Raw genomic sequence first — 24180 nt, forward strand, 5'->3', positions numbered from 1 at the left:
TGCTATCTTAATTCTAAATGATATCTTTAATTGTAAAAGTCTAATTATATCTAAAAGTCTTCCATTCTTTTAATCTTATTCAAAAATGTATTTAAACATATAATGCCCCCTCTAGAAGGTCAAGTCTTCTGATTTTTAAATCTGACTCTCGCTTTCTTTCTTTGCCAAGTCGCTTTCCAAGCCAGGGCTATTAGATCACCCAGGAGCTTTCTTTTTATTTTTGTGAAAATTGTTTTTCATGAGGAAAACAGTTTGGGTATGGTATTTTTGAGGGGGGAATTCCGCCCAATTATATTCTTTAAACAACTCCCAATTCCTTTCACCCTCCATTTCTCTTCATTTCCTGTCTCTCAAGTTGTGACATTTCCCTTAATAGCTCTATATTCCCTTTTTAAAAATCTTTTTCTTTGCCATCAGATATATTTTGCAGACCTAAGGGGTAAAAGGTCTTTTGCATTTTCATTGCTATAGCTAAGTCTTACAGTTCTTTTATCTTTTCCATCTCTAAATTTATTTCCTCTGTTTCATCTTCTGATTTCTAGATTATTTGTTCATACTTTGTGGTGATTATCTGGGAGCTTTCTAATTGTAGATTTAATTTGGAGATTTGCTCGTTTATATTGTCTAAATTGTTTTTAGTCTCATTATGATTTCTTTTTATATCCTTTCTGCATTCAACAACTCTTTGGTGGATTAGTTGTAACATAGAATATATTTCTTTCTGAAAGGTGTTTGTTTTTTCTTGAGGCATCATTCATGGAGATTAGTTTTCTGGTCTTTATGTGTATCCTTTATAATCCAATATATTCCAAAGTATAGATTCAGTTCTGAAAGCAATATTTTATAGCAGGCATATCAAACGCATGACATCATACGACATCATGCAACGTATTGGGCCAGTTTTGCCATTGCCGGCAATGAGGTAGGCGTGGCTTCCATGTGACGCATCTGGCCTGCGGGCCGGCAGTTTGACACCCCTGTTTTATAGTAATCCCTTGTCTCAAATATCCCAAAAATTGTCAGTCAGGCAAGGTTGTAATCCACAATATTCCAAATGTTCAACCTCTCTCAAAACAACTCAAAGGTCTTTCCCAGCCAGGCATAGTCCAAAGTCAAATGTTTCTTTCTCTCCCACTAGCTCTTAAAGTTAAAAGTCCAAGCTCAGTAGGTATTTATAATCCAAGAAGGTCAGGATGATAAGTATGTCAAAATATTTTCCTTTATTGCCAGCTGTTCTCCCAGGATAGGAATTACCAAGCAAAGCAAATTATAGTGCTATACACAAATCCACCACTAGATGTCATTCAAAATCCATTTTCCACTCTTAAAACAAAGGACTGATTTCTTATATTTTGCCTCAATGTTTTTTTTTTTCGAAGAGAAAATCTTAACAGTTATCTCAGTTCTCAAATTTATCGAAACTGTAGCTTTATGTTACTTCCACTTCAATATTGTATGTTTCTAGAAGGACTAGAAGGTCTTGGAGGATTTCGTATAAAGAGTTACTTATTTGGTCGGGTACTGATTGGCAACTAAAGCCTTCAGATGTGCTAAGGCAAGAAAATATTTTACAATCATGGTTTTAATATTTGCAAATAGTGGAGAGGTGGACCTTAGATAAGAAAGTGGGAATTACTTTAGTAGATGAGAATTTGGTAATTCAGATTAAAGATCAGAAATATGCTCATATTAAAAGAATTTACAATGAGTTAATAAAATTGGATTTGGAAACAGAGTTAGTAAAAGATTGTATGATTAAATGGGCCCAGAATATTCAGGAACCGATCTCATTGGATTTATGGGAGATAATTTGGATTAGAAATATTAAATTTACGCAGGCTCAAAATTTGAGGGAAAATTTTTATAAAATGTTTTATAGATGGCATCTGGATCCTAAAAAGTTGTCCTGTATGTACCCGAACCTGCAACCTAAATGTTGGAGATGTGGTTGCATCTATTTTTCATGTTTGGTGGACTTGTAAAAATATTAAAGCTTTTTGGATTATGATTTGGTGGAACATTCAAAAGGTTTTTAAAAGGAAGATTAATTTTACTCCCCCGTTATTTCTTTTGGGTATTTTTGTGGATTTTGATGCTAAAGAAACTATCTTAATGTTGAACTTAATAACAGCAGCAAGATTATTGGTGGGTCAATATTGGAAGAAGGACTCTCTGCCTTCTTTAGAAGAATGGGTATTTAAGGTTTCTAATTTAGCAGAAATGGCTAAAATTTCTGCTTATTTAAAGGCCCATTCACAAGAGAGATATTTTAACATATGGAGAAGATGGATAGAATATGTTCAGAAGAAATATGGAACTACAAAGTTTCACTTATTCTATGAGTAATGATTTTGTTTATAAACTTATGATGTTAAAGTTTGAAGAAAGTTAAGGGTTTTTATGATTTTGTTTATTGTATAATTAGCAAACTTAAATAGATTATGTTTAATATGTTTGCATAATCCTGTATTTTGCTCTGGGAAGTCGGCGGGGGAGGGGGGTGGGGGGAGGGGGTGGGGGGGATGGGTTGAAGTTTAAGTAGTTCAGATAAAGTAGAAATAGTCTTATTGTATATAATATTAATGTTTTAATTTTGAGAGAGGAACTGCTCGGGCATTTCCCCTGGACCGCATCAAGAGGGAGGAGAAGAAGGTGAGAAGTAGGAAGGTTGAAGTGAATAGATTATGTTTAATATGTTTGTATAACCCTGTACTTGGTTCTGGGAAGTTGGGGGGAGGGGGTGGGAGGATGGGTTGAAGCTTAAATAGCTCAGATAAGTAGAAATAGTTTTATTGTATATAATATTGATGTTTTAATTTGGAGAGAGGAATTGCTCGGGCATTTCCCCTGGACTGCATCCGGAGTGAGAAGATAGGAGGAAGGGGAGAAGTAAGTAGGAAGGTTGAGGAGAAGGAGGAGAGGGGAAGAGTGAGGAAGAAGAGGGAAAGAGGGAAGTGAGAGAAGAGGTTAGAGGGTGGATGCAGTTTGGGGGGAAATGGGTGAGCAATACCGAAAGTTGTGTGTATAAATTTATTTTACTCTTTATGTGAAGTATTTTTATGAATGTAATGCAAAATTGAAAATAATTTTTTTTTTAAAAAAAAATTGTATGTTTCTGTCCCCCACAAAATTAAAACGCCACTTCCATTTACATTCAGAGGTTTTTCGCTTGTTGGGAGCCTTTCCCAGGAAATTCAGTTGTAAAATAGTAAAGAAAGGATCAATAATCTCACCCAATTCCAGACATGCTGTTTGTGATGTATTAAGTAGTACTTTTTTCCTCTTTGGTTGTCAGCAGCTAATGGCCTGCCACAAGAATGTAACCAGTCTTTCCCTTGCCGGTTTGGAGGGCTTTCCTTGGGTCGAATGGAAAGACCGCCATCTTTCCATTATTGACAAGGTACCCTCCTCTTCATCACCTCTTCGGGGCAATTTTAGGTCCTTTTTAGGGCCCCCAGCAGGGCAAAATTGGGCATGGAAGGCAGAGCCCTGCTTTCGTGCATCCCGTTCCACTGCAACGCAGACTGGAAGTCCTTTTTTCTTCTGTTCAATTGTGTCTGATTCTTGAGGTCTACCTGAACAAGTCCCTGAAGTTTCCTTGGCAAAGTTTTTCAGACGTGGTTTTCCATTGCCTTCTTCCTTGCTTTGTTCCTAAAGCAGGACAATTCATGTATTCATAGTTTTTAGCTTAATGCCTTAATCACTGCATCAAACCTAAAAACTTAAAATCATCAAGACTTAAAATATTAATATTAAAATGCTAGCAATTTAATAATTTTCCATATAATGCTGGGGATGAATGGTGAGGGATTTAGCTTTGTTTATTGGCAAATAATATACTTTGTTTATTGAGGTGTGTGTTACCACCTAATTTAAGAAAATGCCACGGACTGATTAAAAGTAAAATGCTACCTTCTTACCTATGTGTGCCTTTATTTACAAGGCAGATGGAAGAACTTAACTGCAGAAATCCTAATCTAAATTGTGGACTTTTCTCATCAGCACAGACTAACGGACTAGTTGCTTACTTATGACAGAAGATTTCTGGATAGAGCTATGCCTTCTATAAACATTGGAACCATCAATGAACTGCAATTTTACTGTAAATTCTGCATGGCAGAATGAATACTGACTAGCTTTAATGAAATTGTTACTATTATGAAGGAAAAAACCTTTAAATATGACATATGACACAGTACAATATCTGTGCCCTCTAGGTTTTGAAGTGTTTTATCTTCAGTCAACAAATGTGTTACTGTTTTGTCATACTTGCAACATTCAGACCATCTATTATATCAAGTAAAAACACAATAGTGGAATTTAGAATCGCAGACAAGGCAATCCAGCTATGACATTTGAACTTTTCAACCTACTCAAGGACTTGTCAAAAATAGAAGCGGAAATCTTGAAGATCTGTTGATTATTCCTCCGACATTTTTCCCTTTAAAATGTCATTGTCTTTTCTTTTCTGGTTTTTCTCTTTAAAAACATACTCATAAAAAATAATAGCAGGCAACAAATTTATATAAGTATTTTTTTTTCCAAATCAGAAGTGTAGCTTAGAGATGAGTGAACCTTGCATCTTTTGGATCTAAAAATTATTCTGCTGTCCCTGCATTTGTCCCCTTTTGAGCTAATACAAGGAACAGGAATTTCCAGTATCAAAAAGAGAAATTGGTGTGGAGGAGTAGAAAGGAAGTCTGACTCATTTTTTATGTCATAGGGGAAAAGCCAACTTACCTAGAGGTTTGGAAATTGTCCCAAGGGGTATAGATTTTAGTAGAATAGTCATATCAAAATCTTTGTACTCTCTTTCATAAACATAAAGCCTGAGCTCTAGACTTGTATAAAATGGTGCTATCTTATGAAGCCACATCAAACTAAATTGAAAGAACAATGTGTTTTAAGGCACAGCCAAGGTGCTTCTGCCTCAGTGCCGAGATGGACCACTTCACTTCACCAAAAGTATTGACAGAAGCACCTTCTCTGCCCGCATGCACAAAAGCCTACAGTATATAGACAGCCATCAAAGCAGCCCTAGTTAGTGCATCAAGGACTGAGATCAAGGAAGAATCCTGACTAAAGAAGGTATTAGATAAATACTGTAGTATCTTTTAGCTATTTTTAAAGCCCTCACTTAACATTTCTTCTCTCTCATTTGATTTCTCTCCTTTCCTTTACCAACAACAAAATCACACTATTGCTCTGTTACTATGCTGACGACTTGAAAAAGCAGATGTGCCTTTATATTGTTTTAAATGAAGTTGATCATATAATACAGCGGTTCTCAACCTATGGGTCGCGACCCCATTTGGGGTCGATTGACCATTTCTCGGGGGTCGCCAAACAAGGCGATCCGCCATTTCCCCCCCTCAGGGGGCGGCGCCGCGTATGCGCGCCACGCATGGGGTGGCGCCGCGCATGCGGCTGCGCATGGGGTGGCACCGCGCATACGTGCCGCGCCGCACATGCGCGGCACGTTTGTGTGACGGGGGTCGCCGTCACACAAACGTTGAGAACCACTGATATAATACAAGAAAATGCACTCTGTATTTAATTTAATTTCAATTGTTTTTTTAAAAAAATGTCTGAAATTGGCAAATGGTTCAATAAATTAAAACATGTATTGATTTTTCCTGTCAATAGTGTTATTATTACTATAGGAATTGGGACAAGAGATTAAACTGACATACTTGAGACCAAAAATGACCTTTGTAACCAGAAAGGGAATTCTTCTTAACTAAGAAAGACCAAATTCAGATCTAATGCTGCCTTCACATAATGTGATGAAAATCGTGGGTAGACATCATATGATAAACAAATGTTATATTGAAAACCAAATTACTGCCTTCAAATTTAAGCCAAAATAAACAGTATTATGATAGTCTTATTTTATGAGATAACAAAAACAATGTGCTTTCTGTAGTTTTGCCTTAGGCACTGCAGTCTGTAAATTATGGGTTACCCTTTGTGTGTTGCTTTAACACAGCCTAAAGTTGAAAGTAAGGTTTTAATATTTAAAGTTAAGCTATATATTTCTAATTGGTAGTGAGGGAAGTGACCCACCCCTGAAAAGGAAATATTCAGGATGACAAGGTGGAATCTTACCACAAGGAGGTTGAGGAGTTGGTGAACTAGTGTAAGGTAAACAGCCTAGTTTTAAATACCGGAAAAACCAAAGAGATCATTGTCGATTTCAGAAAAGGCAGGCACAGCCACACTTCTCTGTGCATTAATAATTCACCTGTGGAGATGGTTACCAGCATCAAATTCCTGGGTGTGTAGCTAACGAGTAGGCTGGCTTGGTTGCTCAACAGTGAGAAACTGGCGAAGCAGCCCAAAGTTGTCAGGAGGGAATGTTTTAAGTTCATCTAAGGAAAAGTTTTGGTTTTCCTTTTCTGTATGTGTTGTAAATGGGTTTTATCTGTCTATTCTTTTCCTGAAACATGAGGTGTGTCTAGCTACATGAGCCTCATGAGCTCAAATTTGCTTGTGTGTGGAAATAACCTTCTTCTTCTTAAGTTTCTTTTCTTATCCTATCATTAATCAGTAAAACTACTATGGAACTAATCCTGGAACATATAAGCATTTTTCAGTCTCTAAAATAATGTGGCCTATTTTAGAATAAATATTAAAGGTAGATTCTCCATGCCCTCACAAATTGTACACACAAAAATACTAGGCTTATAAAAATTATTTGGAACTTTCAGCATTCTCAAGCTGCCCAGCATTTTCAAGTTGCAAGTCCTTAAGTCCTCTTTAACATGTTGCAAATGTTCAGTTTCAGAAGTGAGACTTTTCATTTTTTTGTTGTTCTCTTACCAGAATCCAGCCTTTCTTTTGTCCTCATCTGTGGTGTCCCCATTTTGTTGTGACTGGTCTTATCTGTTTCTTTAACAACTGTAGTATTAATGCCTTTTCAAACTCTGCCTGTAAGCTATCCCCTCCCCTTTCCACTTCTCCATTTTTTATCCTCTGCTCTCCATGCTTAAGTCTGACCAGCAATGCCTCTCCTGGGAGAGTCCACCAAGAAAGAGGGGAGGGGATCTTGTTCTCATGTCTTTCAGCTCTGCACAGATGACTCCTCACAACTTTTGGAAACAGAGCACACTGACCCAAATGCTGCCTCCATCCATTTGAGCCAGAGAATTGGGTTTGAATCCAGCCATCCATTAGAAAGTCACTATGCAACCAGAGTGGAACAGATGTTCCCAAGTCCTACCACCCCCCCCCCCCAGATGCCTGTGAAAGTTGCACAGGAAGGAATGAGTCCTGGAGCCATTGGCCCTCACGTGAAGCCTCAGAAGACAACTGGAAAGATTATGGGGAGAGGGCAGAAACTCATTGTAAGGTTTTCTTTCTTGCCTCATTTGTATTGTAATAAGCCATTTGAATGTATTTATGGAGGGATGGCATTTGGGAATGGTTGGCACAGCAAGTATTGAATCTTGGATTTCTGTCTGGTGGGAGGAAAAATTTGTCCAAGATGCTTGTAATGCCTGTTTTGTAGAAGTAGCTGCATGTGCACGCGCACACATACACACACACACACCATTCAGAATCACACTGAAGCTATTCCCTTCACCTACCTTCAGTAAAGCTCCTTAGGCTGGTTCTTGCTCTGTGGCATGATTTGCACAACTTCCTGCAAATTCCAAAGGGGAGGAAACCAGGCCCCTTCAGGCGATTTGCAATTCACTTCACTGAGGAAGTAGCAGGAAAGAGATATCCAAAACTCAAGCCCTGAATATGTTGCACTGGTGGACTCAGAGTGGGAGTGCTAGAGCTCACTGTGTGCAATTTAATAGCCTGGCTTGCATATTGGCTAACGTCAATTGGACATCACAAACCTGGATGCACTGAATTAAGAGCTAAGGGCAGGAAACAACCCTTAAAAATGGGGAGCCAGTCGTTATGTATTGAGGTAAACCACGGCTGTGAAGAATTTTGGAGGAATGTGCAAACCTGACTGGAAACTTGAAGGGGCATCAAACATCTAAAATAATTGGCACAGAATATTGGACACTATAAATTTATTTTCCACCTAACAGAACTTTTGCCCTGACTTTTAGACCTTCATGGTTGAAAAGGGGGGGTTGTGGGAAGTCAGCCCCCCCCAGAGAAGGAAATATTAAAAAGGGCAGAATATTATATTTCCTCAAAGGATCTTAAAAAGGCAGAAAAGCATGCCCAGTTTTTCTTAATAGCCCCAAGTCTCCCCCCCCCACGCAGAAACCCGCTCCGTAGAAATGCAGATATCAGAATACTTTTAGAAAGACTGGCACCTGGAAGCTTAGAGCTGATGGGATTAGAAAGACAAAGATCCCTAGAATCAACAATCCCTCACACCAAAAAAATCCAACACAGGACATAGTCATCAGCCACACCCCCAGGGAAGCAGGATATGACCTTTGGGACATAATAGGATTAACCCACCATAATCACAATACCAGAAAGGCACACTCAGACTCAGGTCAAAGTTCATGCCACAGGAACAATTCCAAACAAAAACTCAAGAAGGTATAAAAATCCACCACTCCCTAGAACATGTGGTCAGCTTTCCCAGAGCCATCTTCTGTCTAGCTCTCTTCAATAAACTATAACCTTCTTTCTAAAGCAGTCTCCATTTTGATTATTCCCAGCTTGGACTGGACCTTGATGAAGATTTTTCTTTCAAAAGTAGTTTTCCATATCATAATAGGTCAAATCCAACCAAAGCAATACCTGAACCCAGCCATCCTGTAAGAGCAGAATATAGAGGTAAGCTAGGCAGGGATCACACTGTAATTTTTTTTAGACAATTAGGTCATATTTGATGGCTGGGATCACAGGTTGTGTATTGAACCATAAAAATGTTTGTTTGGTTTACACATAATAGACCCTGTGAACCCAACTGTAGCTTCAACAATGATGACTGAGTATAGTGCAGCATTGGCTTTGTCCCCAGATTTATTCTATGATATTTGATCTTTTAGACTACAAAAAGGGGTTTTTCTTAGTTGGCCTTTTCATGATTATCTGCATTAGATTGTCCTTTTATATTCTTGTAAGGAATTGAAACAAAATTCTTAAACAAATTGTAAGGTACAGCCAAACTGTTATATTGCATTTGATGCACAACAGTACTTACGAAGAAGCAAGTTCATGTAAAATTTATTATGGGAGAGACTGTTATTTTTAATGTGATATGGAGTTATGCTAATTACAGCAATAGAGACCAAAATTTGTTTATAACATATATATAGATCAAACTTTGCTTCTTCTCAAGTGCTCAATCAGCACCAAATTAATCAACTAAAAAATGAAGTAAGATCATAAACAGTTGTGGTCTCATTTAGCAACTGTCCCAATTGCAGTTGCTAATAGAAATGAATTTAATAGAATGGGAAGAAAATAATGTAAAGTTACAAAATTATGTTGAGAACTTACCTTCCTCCTAAGGTAAAGGTGACTAAAAAGAAAGTTGTTTGAATGTCAGACATCAAATCCCGGACCTTTTCATTTGAGAGTTAGCCTTTTTGGCTAAACTGAGATGGACAGGTGGCTAGTACTATCTGGAAATCATAGACTGGAAACAAGACAAGATGAAACATACAATGAATACTTAATACCAGACAGTGGGCTGCAAACACTTGTTGTGCCAATCAGTTATATAGTAACTAGCCAAGCAGTGGCAAGCTTGAAACTAGTGGCCATGGTGGTGAGCCCTGGAGGAGTTGAAGGTGCTTGATAGCATTCTTTTGGAATGGAAGCAGCAAATTTATTGACTTTTCAAAAAATGCTCACAGACCACATGTATTCTCTATTTTCCACTTCATGTTGTTGGCACTAGCAAGTGGGGATTTATAGATATGGTTTCTATAAAATTATCATAACAGGACAGCTAAAAGACCTCGAGGATTGCTGTTTTAGAGGCTACATTCATTGACATATCTAAATTAGTCTTACAATTGCTATACAGGTAATCCTCAATTTACAATCACAATTGGGACAGTAACTTCCATCACTAAGCCTTGTGGCTGTTAAGTGATTCGCATCCAATTTTTTGCCAGGGTCGTTATGCAAATCATCATAGGTTGTTAAGTGAATCCAGCTTTTCCCATTGTGTTTTCTTGTTGGAAGCCCCTAGGAAAGTTGCAAATGGTGATAATGTGACCCTGGGATGCTGCAACCATCGTAAATACATACTTATAATCCACACTTTTTGATAATCCAATGTTTTGGATTCCACTATTTCTGCATCAAGCCAGATTTGTTTCACATCTGTCATTGTTTCATTAACATTCTTTAAACAAATCTGTCCATAGAAACAGACATCATCTCTGAAATTATTGATATTGTGACTACTAATTTCTGGCCTCATCTTCAAAGATCTTTAATATTTCAAATGTTTTGTGCCATTTTACAGATCCTAACTAAAACCAAAGGCAGTTATTTTCTTCTTTTTACCTGGAATCTCTAATCCTCTTTAGTGTTCAATTTAAATTATAAGCTTTCTAATTTGTTTTATGATTACAGCAGACAAAGTAATTCTGGTTTTCAGAAAAAGGTATTTATTTCCGAAAATTTGTTGTAAAAGTTTCAATATTCTATGCTTGTCTGGAGCTTGATTTGTTTATAATATTCTTGGTTCAAAATCTTATTTAGCTTTTTTGCTATTACTTAAAATTCTTACATTTATAGTTAATTTTTCTTTTATTCAGAAATGAAAATAGATTCAGCAGGTAAATTTTCAAACTTCTCATTTTAAAAATCTAATAGCTTTTAGATCAGTGGTTCTCAACCTTTTTAATGCCACGACCCCCAACCGGTCGTAAGTCGAGGACTACCCAACTGGTCGTAAGTCGAGGACTACCCAACCGGTCATAAGTCGAGGACTTTCCCTGCCCGGGAACGCCACACATGCGTGGTGCCGCCCCCTGCACCGGCCGAGGTGTAGCTGGCAAGCGGCAGAGACGGCGCAGGCCGACCACCGGCTGGGCCACCAGCTGGCCCAGCCCAAGGGACGTAAGGCACCTGCCGGGCCCCACGCGCGCCAACAACCCTCCCTGCGCCCGCCAGCCTCCCACCTCCGGCCCTCTTTTACTTACATTTTTAGTAGTTGCTCAGCAGGGAGGGGTGGAAACTTCCAGACAGCTCACCTTTGCTGCAGACAACTTGCAGCACCGTTTGCAGAATGGGACTTTTGGCGGGCTCAGCAGGGCAGAGACAGCCTGGACAATTCCTATTGGCTTTTGAAAGCCAATAGAATTAGACTCTATTCAAGGAAGTCTATTCTATTGGCTTTCAAAAGCCAATAGAATAAAAGGGAGTAGCACAGCTAAAAGGGGGAAAAATGGTGGACTGCATTGTTTGGCGACCCGTGAAATAGTCGTTCAACCCCAAATGGGGTCGCGACCCACAGGTTGAGAACTGCTGTTTTAGATGATTAGAGAAGCAATTTGCCAAAATGATTAGAAGCAAGATTAGCAAACTCTGTAGCCTTTAAAAGACACTGCCTCAGTTGTGAATTTGAAGATTAATCTTTTTGTCTCTCAGCACTCAAACTCATAGGAGACCAATGTCCTGCGCTCTCCTTATAAGGAGCAGCCATCTCAAGTACAGGTAGATGATCTCTCATCATCTTGTTGTCCAGAGAGGCTCTGAGGAACCAGTCTATTCATTGGTTCTTTGGTCTTTACTTTGGTCATCTCCATTCCCCATGTAGACATGTTTAGCTTGCTGTGCCTCTATTGGAAGTCAAAGCAATCTTTATCCTAACTGTATTCCAGCACCTGTGCTGTTAGTCTTTTGAGAGGGTCCAGACAAGAAACACAAATCCTGGGTACTAACACTACCTTTATTGTACGGTTACATTAAAAGAACCTTACAAGTCTAAAAACACTTCTCCCTGTCCTTATTTTTACTTTCCAGAAAACCAAGGAGGGTCTCTTCTTAAATACTTCCCTCTTTCTTTCTGGCTGCTGAGATATCTTTTGCATGATGGTTGTCTAGGCTATAGCTCTTCACCCTTTCTCCCAAGGTCATTCTCATATTCCATTATATATTCTTAGAAAATGCAAATAGTAAAGAATATTAATCAATGTAGATTCCCATTTATGTTTTGTGAGCTTGGTTCCTTCAAGTTCTTGCTATAAAACTTACTCGCAACTACCTCTTAGGAAAAAGAGGGCTACCATGGCACATGGACCTGTTCTACTAATTAATTAGTACAATTAGTTAATGTAGTCTTGTTCCTGTGTCGTTTACCTTGGAGGACTGATAATTCATAGGATCAGGCATGTGAAATGAATTGTGAAATGAAAATCATTTAATCTCTTTACATTATTAAACTCTCAGCATAAATTGATGTGTCTGATTTCTCTACAACTAAGCTAGTTACATGTACTTCTATAGAAACTGATAATTTAAAGTAATGTTACTTTTTGAAAAGTTGAAGTTTCTTAGTCGAATACTGATCAGTGATACCATAAATAAAGTAATAGACTTTATTACATAGGTTGATTCAAATGTAGCTTTCATTTCACAAACAGATTAAAAATGAAACAGCAATTAAAAATGTATTCAGAATAGGAAACAAAAATACAAGAATGTGAGAGCATATTTTTATTTTCCTAAGCATTTTTAAATTACAGGGCAGCCCATTTAAATAGTGCCCATTAGAGTTGAATCATTACGCCACAGTATTATTAAACTTGCTTTTTAACAGCTAACCTCCTGACAAAGTAAGCTGTAGAGAGTTGTTAAATTTCACCATGGAAAGCACATGCTCATTTATAATTAGAATTGCATATGCTTTATTTACAAATGAGCATTGCTATATCTCAGGCCAGCATTTCTCAACCTTGGTAATATTAAGATGCATGGACTTCACAGAAGGGAAAATTATGGGAGTTGAAATTCACATATCTTGAAGTTGCCAAGATTGAGAAACAGTATCTTAGACAAGATCTCCCTAGTCAGGTCACAACATGATACTCTTTATTACATATAGGCACTGTGATATTTTTAAACATAAGGATCATAGTGCCATATGCCACTAACAAACACACCAACACTATCTAATTAATTATGATTACACTTTTTGTTCTGGTGCAAATATCAGAGACAGAGGTACAGTTTACAGTAGTCTTCTGTTAAACAAAAGACACACCACTTAAATCCAAATAGATGGCTTTATCCAATCCGATGATCTCTAGCTTGGCCATGCTGATTGGGGAAGTTAATAACGGTAGTTTAAGACATCTGGAAGACATCAGCCTGGGAAAGATTACAATAGCCTGAGACAAATTCTATCAATACTTCTTGGGCAGTTGTACAGCAGTTTGTAACTTCGCTAGACCCATTCAATGTTCTTCACATTTGTAACAGATGAGTGTTACTGTCTACAGTTGTCTACTGGAGAATATTAAGGGCACAAGTCGGAAAACATATATTTAGACAGCAACAGCTCATCTTGTAATGCAACCACAGAATTCAGACTGAAAGTCTCAAAAAGTTGTCCAAAGAGCAATGTATATAATATTGCTTTTTTTTCTTTCCTCATTCAAATACAGAAAAATTTAATGTCAGACTTTACTAATACAAATATTATTGAAATGAGGAGGGATTTTTCTTCTTCTTCTTTTATTTTTTGCAACAAGTCCAGAAAAATGTTCATATGGAAATTATATGTTCTTTCTTCCAACTACTTTTTTTCCCCCAAGTATAAGTCAACACTGCATCTTTTGTCCAGGACAAAAGTGACCAAAGAGTTTTCTTCTGACGAAAAGACCTCAAGTGGGTCAGAATTATTTTAGCCACCGGAATGGTTAATATCCTCACAGTGCCTAAAATTAGAGGATTACAACATTTTGCTTTTTATTTGAAGGTTGCGTTTTCCCCTTAATATGACAATCTTAGCCGTTTTCCATTCACCCATTTTAGAAACTCTCAAGCATCTCAAATTATTTTTTTAGAAAGACATGGGGGAGGGGCAAGGGCATCTTGAGACTTTAAAAAAACTTACATTATACCAGAGACATTAATTTACTTGCTAAGCATCTCCACTGACAACTGGCCTGCAGATAGTGTGGATTTGAGGGCACTGAGCCTATCCTTTACTGCTCCGTATGCCAAGCAGTCTTCATGCATCCATTGGAAACACAAGCCGAGTTCCTCTGCTCATCACCTCAGGTGCTTCTGTTCCCAGATCGCTTTCCAAGGCTTCTTCAGAGCTACTTTTTGCCTTCCTGCCATCCAAGTTGGTAACAACACCATGGGAACTAGAGGAGCCATTAGCAGTTATTGTTGTGTCTCCATAGGTTAATGTCAAGTCACTGTCATTCAAGATAAAATCAGAATCTTCGTCTTTAAGCTGTTCTTGGTTCTGAAATGAGTTCAACAGGGCTTTTAAGGAAAACAGCAGAAACTTCCATTGCATCTTAATGGAACTGGCCAGAAACCTAGTAGAGTTACATCCCTCATATGGAAGAGGCTAGATTTTGGAGGTAGCTTTGGAGTATACCTGTTTAACATTTCCATCTATTTCCCCCCCTCCACCCAAAATAGAGATGTATTGTCAATACTGTCAGCTCTTTGAGATAATCCAGATCAGGAAATCAAAGTTTTGAATGCTAATAATATTTTTATTAGAAGATTGTAGCAAGATTCTTGACAGCCTGAATGCATCTCTTCCCTCCCTACCTTTAGCTCAGAAAACTAGGGAAAGCTAGCTCTAAAAGACATTCTCAAATCCCATTCTTGCTTTGAACTCCATCTCTCTTATCTAACTATTGTCATATGCTCCCTGTTTCTCAAATTTATTCTCACAGCCCATTACAGGTACTGAGGGGAATTTTCCTTTGGGGATTTGTTTTTGATTTTACTGATATTTATTTTGTTCTAAATGACATTGAAAGGTGGCCTTTCAATAAAATTATTATCAGAGTCCAATCCAACGATATGGTCTGTTGTGATATCTGGGCTGCAAAAATACAGGGGACCTCTAGCAAAGACATCAAAGACCCCAATTCTTTGGTGCCATCTAGTAGTTATCCTTTTTTATTTTTGGCAGCCCAGATATGGCAGAAGCTAGATATGGTAGCTTTATATCTTACAAATGTCCCTTTTTGTTTAATTTTCCCTCTACATCTCTATCCTACTAGTAGTCCTCAGCTTACAATCACAATTGATGCAGTTGTAAAATGAGTCATCATAAGATCAGATCCAATTTTATGACCATTTTTTCCATGGACATTAAGCAAATCTGGGTTTTTCAAATTGACTTCGTTTGTCAAAAACCAGCTGGGAAGGTCACAAAACATGATCACATGACTCCAAAATACTGCAATTATTATAAATGTGAACCAGTTGCCAAGCACCCAAATAGTGATCACATGACAGTAGGGGTGAGGTAATTGTTATAACCTCAAGGACCAATCATAAGTAATTTTTTCCAAGGCCACCATAACTTCAAACTGTTGTTAAATGAATAGTCATAAATTGAGGACTACATGTACTTATTTTGTTAAATACTATGAATTTTGTACAGGTGACCATATTTGTTCTCTACTGCATGAGTGAGGATACTATACTGTATGTACATTTCAATAATCTGTTCAGCCTTGTTTCAGCAAACTGATCAGATTTATATTGACCTGTTTTGAATATTACTATTTTGATAATAAATGAAATCACAGGATAAATGATGTTTCCAGCTGTGCATTTGGAGAAAAAATACCTTTGGATAAAAACTAGTTTTGCTGGAAAAATATGTTCAGAAATGTGTATTCATATGTAACTCTAGGAGGCTTTTATTAAATAAAAAAGAGGTTAGTATGAAAATAGCTAGGAAATAACTCTGAGGGACAGGAAGAAATGACTGTATCAAGACAGCTGGGCTTGAGACAAGGCCAAGAAAAGGACTTGAGAAAACATCTCAAAGTGCCTTCCTAATTTACATGGAATTAAAGTAAGCATCGGGCGAAGCAGATTCCAATTTGCAAGACTCTGATATTATAACTGTTAAAATAAAAGGAGTCCTAACTTACATGGCATTGGTTTCTTAGTCCGGTCTACCTTGTTGGGCTTACAACAGCACAGAATTTATGAAAATTGTTATTGGAAGGAGGCAATCAGCAATATATCTCAAACTAGTGATCTAAACTAGTGCATTCTATATTTTGTGTGGAGTTCCTTAAATGGAATGCAAGAGAGGTTGCTGTCCTGGTCACCTCAGACTCTGATGAGGAAACCAACAATAAACACTCAGTTCTTGAGCTGCAAGACAAATTACTGTCAGAGGAATTGCAGGCAGAGGAAGCTATGCTACTGGTAAACAGGAGATGCAGATGCAACCAATCTTAGACAATGAAGGGTCTGAGCTGTCACCCCACCCAGTGCAAGCACACTACAGAGCAGAGCAGAGCAGAGCAGCACAGAGGCCAGAGCAGGAGCAGAGAGCAGCTCTGCAAGGCTCCTTGCCAGAAAGGACCGTTGGTCTTCCAGACGAGCAACACCAACATTCCTTCTATTTAAGAAGTGCAGCAAGTTCAAGACTCTCCATTAGAGACAACCATTTGTTGATCTAGATTCTGTGTGCTTTGTCTCTTGACTCAAAATCTCATCACTGTGATACTGGACCTGGATTGGCTGATGAGCCTGCTACAATATTGGATTCTTGGTCTTCTGACCACTCTTGTGCCTGCTATTTTGCATTTAGACTTTAAAGGCAAACTTTCTGGCCTTTAAGGGACTTGATTTCATTTGTGTTTGTATGTGTTTGTGTGTGTATTTGTTTGTTTGCATACCACTTGTTTATTTGCTTGAAAACATCATAGTAAATTTGCAAACCTCTCTATGTAATAATAATATTATCTGATAATAATATTAACTCCTGCTCAGGCAGGTAACCCTAAACCCTATGTGTTTGTGAATGCATGGCCTGGGACAGGAAGCTTGCTGATAGATCATTCACTGATTGATTAGTCAGATGCCACTTCAATTACCTACTATAATTAAATAAAATAAACATTTAAAAATGGATTTCAGTATCAGTATCTTGCTTGGTTAGACTCATATGAAAACTACTCCTTTAGATCTTTAGACACAAAAGACCTGCTAGGAAAGCAGGGAGATGCAGCAGGAGCAATTAAAACACATTTCCATGTTCTGTTCAATAAAGCACTTTGAGATTCCCCTTTTCTGCCTTTGAGATAATGATAGGATATTGAGTTTTCCATAGTGGAAAACTAGCATCTGCAAAAAAAAAAAAAAAAAAAAAAAACAACCCTGCTGAAAGGAGAGGAAGATGCAGACTTTACATGGAACTCTGCAAATATCTTATATTAGACTTTTTTTATTAAAAAATAAAGTGGTACCATGGTACTCAACTTCTCTGAAACTCATCGAACTTGGTACTCAATACATTTTGACATGAAAATTTTGTCCCAGTACTCATCATTTGTTTGGTACTCAACGCACAAACTAGAACTTGAGTGTCATCTGCCTTGTGACTCACTACATTATTCCTTATGGGAAAAATTCATTTGGTATTCATCACACCTCCCAGAACCAATTAACGATGAGTACCAAGGTACTACTGTAACCATATTAAATGAAACTGTAATTTAATTTTGTCATATGCACCAATCTTAACATGCCATACTCACAACCAAAGGTAGATAAAGGCTAAAAACCTTGCTATCTACAATATTGTATGAGACAAAGGAAAAGATAAATATTTTCAAAGATGTCTTAATGCTCTATGCTCTAATGTTCTAACTTTCCCAGTAAAAAAGAAATAAAAATACTATTGTATCATTCTCTAAAGATTCTTTCCTTGTTTTCATCAAAAAACAGCACATTTGTTCTCCTCATTTCTTCCCAATGTACTTACTTGAAGAGAAAACCTAAATTTGCATTCTTTATTAAGTTTCTGCTTTCCTAAAAGTGTTTTGTTTTAGATTAAGTTACAGTTTTTTTCAGAAATATAGTGTAATTGTAGGGACATCATTTTATTTTATACATGTAGACTAAATACTTCACTTAATCTGCATATTCAATATTATACTGTCTTAACTAGAAAAGCTATGGAGTCCCAGTAATCCAAAACATTCTTCGGAGGCAGAGAGAAAAACAATCCATCTGGATCCCAGGGGACTTGAAAATGTTCCAAAAATAACCTGAGCCGGCCTCTCCGATTCCTTGCATTCTTGCAGATAAGATCTCCTAAATTCTCTTGAGAAGTATCTGGTTCTATTTGCTTCTATTTGCTTCAGTAATAACAACACTCGTTGGACTGACACACTCCCATAACTAAACAGTATTAGAGTAGCCATATGTAATTTCCACACTGATATCCTATTCTATATTTACAGCTAGGGCAAAATTTATGCATGATTCTGATGAAGGGAGATGGTGTGAAATAAATGTAGACCAGGCCTTGGAAGTAGGAAAGGAATATGTGAATTGTTAAGGGAAGAGAGAAAGTTTCTGAAAATATGACTCAGTCTTGAGAAAGAGGAAAGCATGAGGAAAAAAAAAGAAAGCCTGAAAACAACCTCACGTGGATTTTGAGAAATTCTGATAGGCTTTTAAAATTCTGTTCTTCTACCCTACAGCAATAATTTGGAATCCTTAGTCTCTTTTTCCCACCTCACCTATCTCAAAGGGTTGACACAATATGTCCCATTTATGCCCAAACATGCAAACAAACTTTATTCAAATGTATTAAAATTGCATGGTTATTTCCTGGAATATTTACTCTTCTTCCCATTCAGTTCCCCCTCCTCCCCTGAATCTGATGCTATTTAAGAGTTTGGTAGGCAACAAAATGCACTTACCTCATAAACCTGGGGGCTAGTTAAGCAACGAGCTATGAATCCACACCAACCTGGAAGAGTTGTTGTGAGCAATGGACCACTGTGGGTCAAAATGGGCTTGAGGTATCTGTCACATTTCATTAAGGAAAATATACCTATCAAGTAACCATATGCAAATAGTTCAAATTACCATTAATAGATAAAGTAATTTCAGCCCATTCTTATACTGAACTATGTATTATGAATAGAGCTAGCCACCAGGTATCAGGAATTGTAAGGAAAAAGGAAAAGGAAAAATTCACAGGACAAAAGGTAATCAACCATCAGCCAGATCATAGAGCTGATTAAATAAAGAAGCCTTCGGAGCACATTAACTATCTCCAGAGTAAAAACGAGCTGTGAAACTAATGGAGAAACCATCTGTGAAAACTATTTATAAACCAAACTCCATGAATAAATGTTGTTTCAAGATTAATATATGCATCCTGAGTATAACAGTTAAATTCAGCAGTGATGTACTCATGTACAGCCAACAATCATATGGTGATCTGGACCAACATTCTGAACTGAATATGGATGTTATAGAATAACATATTCTTTGTTTTCTTTGTAGCTCAGCTAGTCTAATAGGAATTCTTCACGTATTCTGTCTTGTACCACTTTGAGGGATGGTGTCAGAGCCCCTCAAATTTATTTGCCTTTAATCCTCCCATTTCTTGCTTTTGCCTCTCTATTTTTGGGGCTTGTCACACTGTTGGGGGAGGGTGCTTGCATGGGAAATATTATTAGCTTTGCTCTGCTTTGTATAAGATGCCCTCCGTCTGGGCGAGAGGAATGCAACCTGAAAACATCTGCCTTATCCGGAGCCTGGGACTGTTGGGAAACAAAACCGAGAGAGACCTTGAAATGGGCACTAAATCTCTAGCTTCTCATAACACTGTGGCACCTGTGGATTGGCTGGATTTCAAATGGACAGTGGAACACTGGGGGGAGGAGTTTTGAATTGTCCTTTTGATGTAATCCTTTATGCACCAAATCTTTAGACCTTGCTTTGCTCTCTTGCCATTACTAACTCTCAATAAAAGTTCCTTTTGAGACAATGCCTGTTTCAAGAGTTCTGCTTTTTTGGGAGATCTAGCTGAAGCAGGTCCTTACATAAAGCAAGGTCTGCAGTACTGCCCACCTGGAGAGGCGTCTGCCCTACTGAGGGGGGCCATGCATGCAGCAAAATGAGAGAAGTTGGAACCAAAGACTGCAGTGACGCAACCATTCAGATTTATCGCGGAGAAAGCACCTCCACCTGGGTAGAGAAAGCTGCTGCCCTAAAAGATGCCTCGAGGCCGAGATGGTTGCTCGGTGATGGGAGGAGAGGGGACTGGGAGGAAAGGTCCCAAAAAGTAATTCTCACCCGAGGTCAGAAAAAGATTCACAAAAAAAGGATGGAGCTGTTTTCTGATGATGAAGATCTGGATCCATAGTCGGACCCGATGGAGAGGATCCTCAAGCGAGCCATGAAATATATGTTGGAAGCTTTCAAGGACCTAAAAGCCAAATCATTGAGTCGCCCAGAAAAAGAGGAAGAACTGACCAAAAAGGTTGGAAGCAGAGGAGATGGTGATAACGGAGACGGCAGCAGGGACTACTCACTGTGACAGAGACAGTGGTGGCTACTCCAGCAGTGTGGCAGCGGGTAAACCCCCAGACAGCTCGGACCCCACAACCGCTCAGAGAGAGAACTCCCCCAGAGGAGACTTGGTTTGCCGCTTGAACTGGCCCAAAGACATCCTGATAAACTGTTTCCAGGATGGGCTAAACGATGACCTGTACAATTCCTGTGTGGCTCATGGAACACCCACTCCTCTCTACAAATGGAGTCTTCTGGCTGAAGAGGTTGAAATTGACCAGACCCAGAACCTGTACCATCCTGTGAAATCGGGGAGACAAAGCTAGCCTGAGGAAAGGGGAGAGACTAACAAAACCTCCGCAACCCAACCATGTTCCACTGCCTGCTTCAAGTGTGGCAAGGAAGGGCATCACACTGCAGAGTGCCACAGCAAGACCCCAGTTAGGAAGTTGGATCACACCTCTGGGGGGAAGCCAAGCAAATCCATCCAGCTCTCAAAAGACATAGCCCTGAAGTCCACAGAGGTCGTGGACCTCCCCTGAGCCCCAAAGGCAGGGGGTAGAACTCTGATACCACCAGACAATGATGATCCACTGGTAAGTGGGCCAACTGATCCCGTAACCATGGCCATAGAACTGACAATCCCGGACATGGGCAGGAAAAAGGCCCTAACTGCTCTGTTGGACTCAGACTGCACATGGTGCCTGATAAGTCCCAACTTAGTTGGGAAACTGGGGCCTCTCCTAAAAAAACTCAAGGAGACCATCACTTTTTGCCAGCTTGATGGGTCCGTAGCAAGGGGCATCCCAGCAATTTCTGTCACCAAACCCCTGGGACTGACCATGGGAAACCAGAGACTTTAGTGTTCATCATGGCTCCTGGCATGGAATGGCCCCTGGTCCTTGGGCTAACTTGGTTAAAGAAATGGAACCCATTAATTGACTGGAAAGAGGGGAAGCTAAGGTTCCCAACAAAGAGAGCGCCTCCCCCGGGATTGCTTGGAAGTAGAACAGAGGTTCCAAAGCAGCTCAGTCCACACTGAGCAAGAGCTTCAGAGCATTCTGAAAAAGTACCAAGATCTAGTTGAGGTTTTCAGTGAGAAGAGGTTGGATGAGCTTTCCCCGCACCGACCTACAGACTGTGCTATTGAGATCGTCCCGGGAGCTAAGTTGCCTAAGCCAAAGCTGTATTTGATGAACCTAAAGAATTAGATGAGTTCCATAGGTTCATCGACAAGAGTTTAGCCCGGGAGTACATCCAGCCTGCCAGACCTTGGGCAGCAGCCCGTTCTATTCAGAGAAGAAGGATGGGTCTCTTCGTTTCTATGTGGATTATAGGTGTTTAAATGCAGTATCCATGAAGAATGTGTACCCCCCTACCCCTCATGAGGGACATGTTAGCCTATCCGGTGAAAGGAAAAATCATTCTAAGCTAGACCTGCGAGAAGCATATTATCGCATCAGGATTAAGGATGAATGGAAGACTGCTTTCAACTGCCTTCCAGGTTGCTTCCAGTTCAGGGTGCTCTCTTTTGGGCTACAGGGAGGCCCTGCAGTGTTCATGCAACTGATCAATGAGGTCCTCCATGAACACCTATATAAGGGGGTTCTGGTGTATTTGGATGATATCCTGATTTACACCAAAACTAAAGCTGAACATGTGAAATTAGTCAGGGCAGTCTTAAAGAAGCTCCATGCTGCTAAATTGTATGCCAAGCTCTCAAAGTGTGAATTCCATAAGGATAGAATTGACTATCTGGGCTACTGCATTTCTCACAAGGGGGTAGAGATGGACCCAGAGAAGATGCGGGCTGTCATGGAATGGACCCCTCCCCACACCAGGAAGCAACTGCAGAGTTTTCTGGAGTTCACCAACTTTTACAGGCAAGTTATCCCCTCGTTTGCTCAGATCGCGCTCCCTATCACAAACTTATTGAAAACTAAGGGAGGGAGTAAGCCGAAGCTTGGCTAGCCACTAAAATGAACAGCTGAATGCCAAGCCGCATTTGAGAAACTTAAGAGATTTTTTTTCCACGGAACCAGTTCTGAAATACCCAGACCCAGAAAGGCCATTTGTGATTCAGGCAACACTAGCAATGTGGCAGTGGGAGCGGTGTTACTGCAGAAAAACCAGCAGGGCCAGTTACAACCCTGTGACTACATATCCAAAAAATTGTTGGAGACTGAACAACAATGGGCTGCTTGGGCAAAGGAAGCCTATGTAGTGAGATGGGCCCTCTTAACCTGGAGGCATTTCCTAAAAGGAAGTAAAATCCCTTTCCAAGTCTGGACTGATATAAGAATCTTGAAACTTTAAAAAATCCCAGGAGATTGTCTCCAAAACAGGCATGCTTGGCCCACTATTTCCATCGTTTTAATTTCTCCATCCACTTTCCACCAAGGGTGGGGACTTCCTGACAGATGCTTTGTCACAAATCCCATAATATAACAGTGTGAAGGCAGAAGTGGTTAAACCTCTACTTTCCACACAGCAATCGACCACCCCACCCACTACGAGAGCACAGACTAAAAAAAACCCACAGTTAGACAATGTGGTGATTGGGGAGTTCAAGTTGCTGGAGAATAACGAGTGGTTCAGTGGTCATAAAAACCTCTGCTCAGTGCAATATGGGTTGGCTTGGGTTGAAGGAAAGCTATATGTACCTGAAAACCAGAGACTGAGGATCATGCAGGCCTGTCACAATTCAAAAATGTCAGGACACTTTCGATTTGTAAAGACTCTTCACCTGCTTAAGAGGCAATTTTGGTGGCTCTCCTTAAAGAAGAACATTGAAAGCTATGTGGCTAGCTGCCCTACTTGTGCTGCTGCTAAATGTAGGCAGGGAAAACCGCCTGGCCTCCTGTAGCTGGTAGCGAGCCCTTTGGCACCCTCCATGGACTTTATTATGGAGCTACCGAAACCACGGGAAACACTGTCATTTGGGTTGTCACCAACTTGTTCTCTAAACAAGCCCATTTTATCCCATGTCAGAAGATCCCAACTGTAAAGACTTTGGCTAAGGTGTTTGTTCAGCATATTTATTATCTTCATGGTGCGCCAAAGTGTATAATATCCGATACGGGTGTGCAATTCACCTCTAAGTTCTGGAAAGCCTTTTTGGACCTTTTAGGTTCGGATCAGGGACTGTCATATAATCATCATCCTCAAACAAATGGGGGGACAGAGCGAAAGAACTCAGTTCTAGAACAATACCTCTGTTTTATTAATTATCAGCAGGACAACTGGACTGATATGTTGCTGTTTGCTGAAGTGGCTTACAACAATGCAGTATACTCCAGTACTGGGTTCACTCCTTTCCACATGGCTAATGGCCGGAGTTTCCTTCCTATGCCTGAATTGCCTGCCAATGAACCTGCCATTCCTTCCCTTAAAGAGTGGGTTCATCAATTGCAGAACATCTGGCCAGTAGTTAGAAAAGCTTTGGATGAGGCTAGGGAAGCCTATAAGGCATAGGCTGACAAAAAAGGATGAAGCCTAAGCCTTTCCATGTTGGAGATAGAGTTTATCTTTCCACTAGATTTTTACAGTCATTACAGGCATCAAAGAAGCTGGGGCCAAAATATATTGGTCCATTTCCTATTAAGCGCATTATCAATCCTGTTACAATGGAGCTGGAACACCCTAAGAGTTTGAGACAAATTCACCGTTTTCCATTGTAGCTTATTCAAACCTGAGGTCACCTCCAAACTACAACCTATTACTGCTCCGGTTCCTCAACCTATTATGGTTGAG

The 24180-nt window shown here is 39.4% G+C and overlaps 2 protein-coding genes across 5 annotated transcripts in view; one reads left to right on the forward strand and one right to left on the reverse strand.

Moving 5' to 3' along the window:
* Positions 1-24180, forward strand: part of CHST7 (carbohydrate sulfotransferase 7) — a 105765-nt gene that overhangs the window by 13006 nt on the left and 68579 nt on the right. The gene's annotated exons all lie outside the window — the stretch shown is intronic.
* The window catches only part of SLC9A7 (solute carrier family 9 member A7), a 97487-nt gene continuing 85781 nt past the window's right edge, over positions 12475-24180 (reverse strand). For all 3 annotated transcript variants that reach the window (XM_039319639.1, XM_039319640.1, XM_039319643.1), the window contains 2 exons: positions 18825-18930; positions 12475-14368 (listed from right to left, as the gene is read on the reverse strand). In XM_039319639.1, the coding sequence (XP_039175573.1) occupies positions 14126-14368; positions 18825-18930 (349 nt within the window). In that variant the 3' untranslated portion in view covers positions 12475-14125. The remainder of the gene's footprint in view (positions 14369-18824; positions 18931-24180) is intronic.

Source organism: Crotalus tigris, unplaced genomic scaffold (assembly GCF_016545835.1).
Source record: "Crotalus tigris isolate CLP2741 ecotype Arizona unplaced genomic scaffold, ASM1654583v1 scf7180000023606.2106662, whole genome shotgun sequence".
Taxonomy (NCBI): Eukaryota; Metazoa; Chordata; class Lepidosauria; order Squamata; family Viperidae; genus Crotalus; species Crotalus tigris.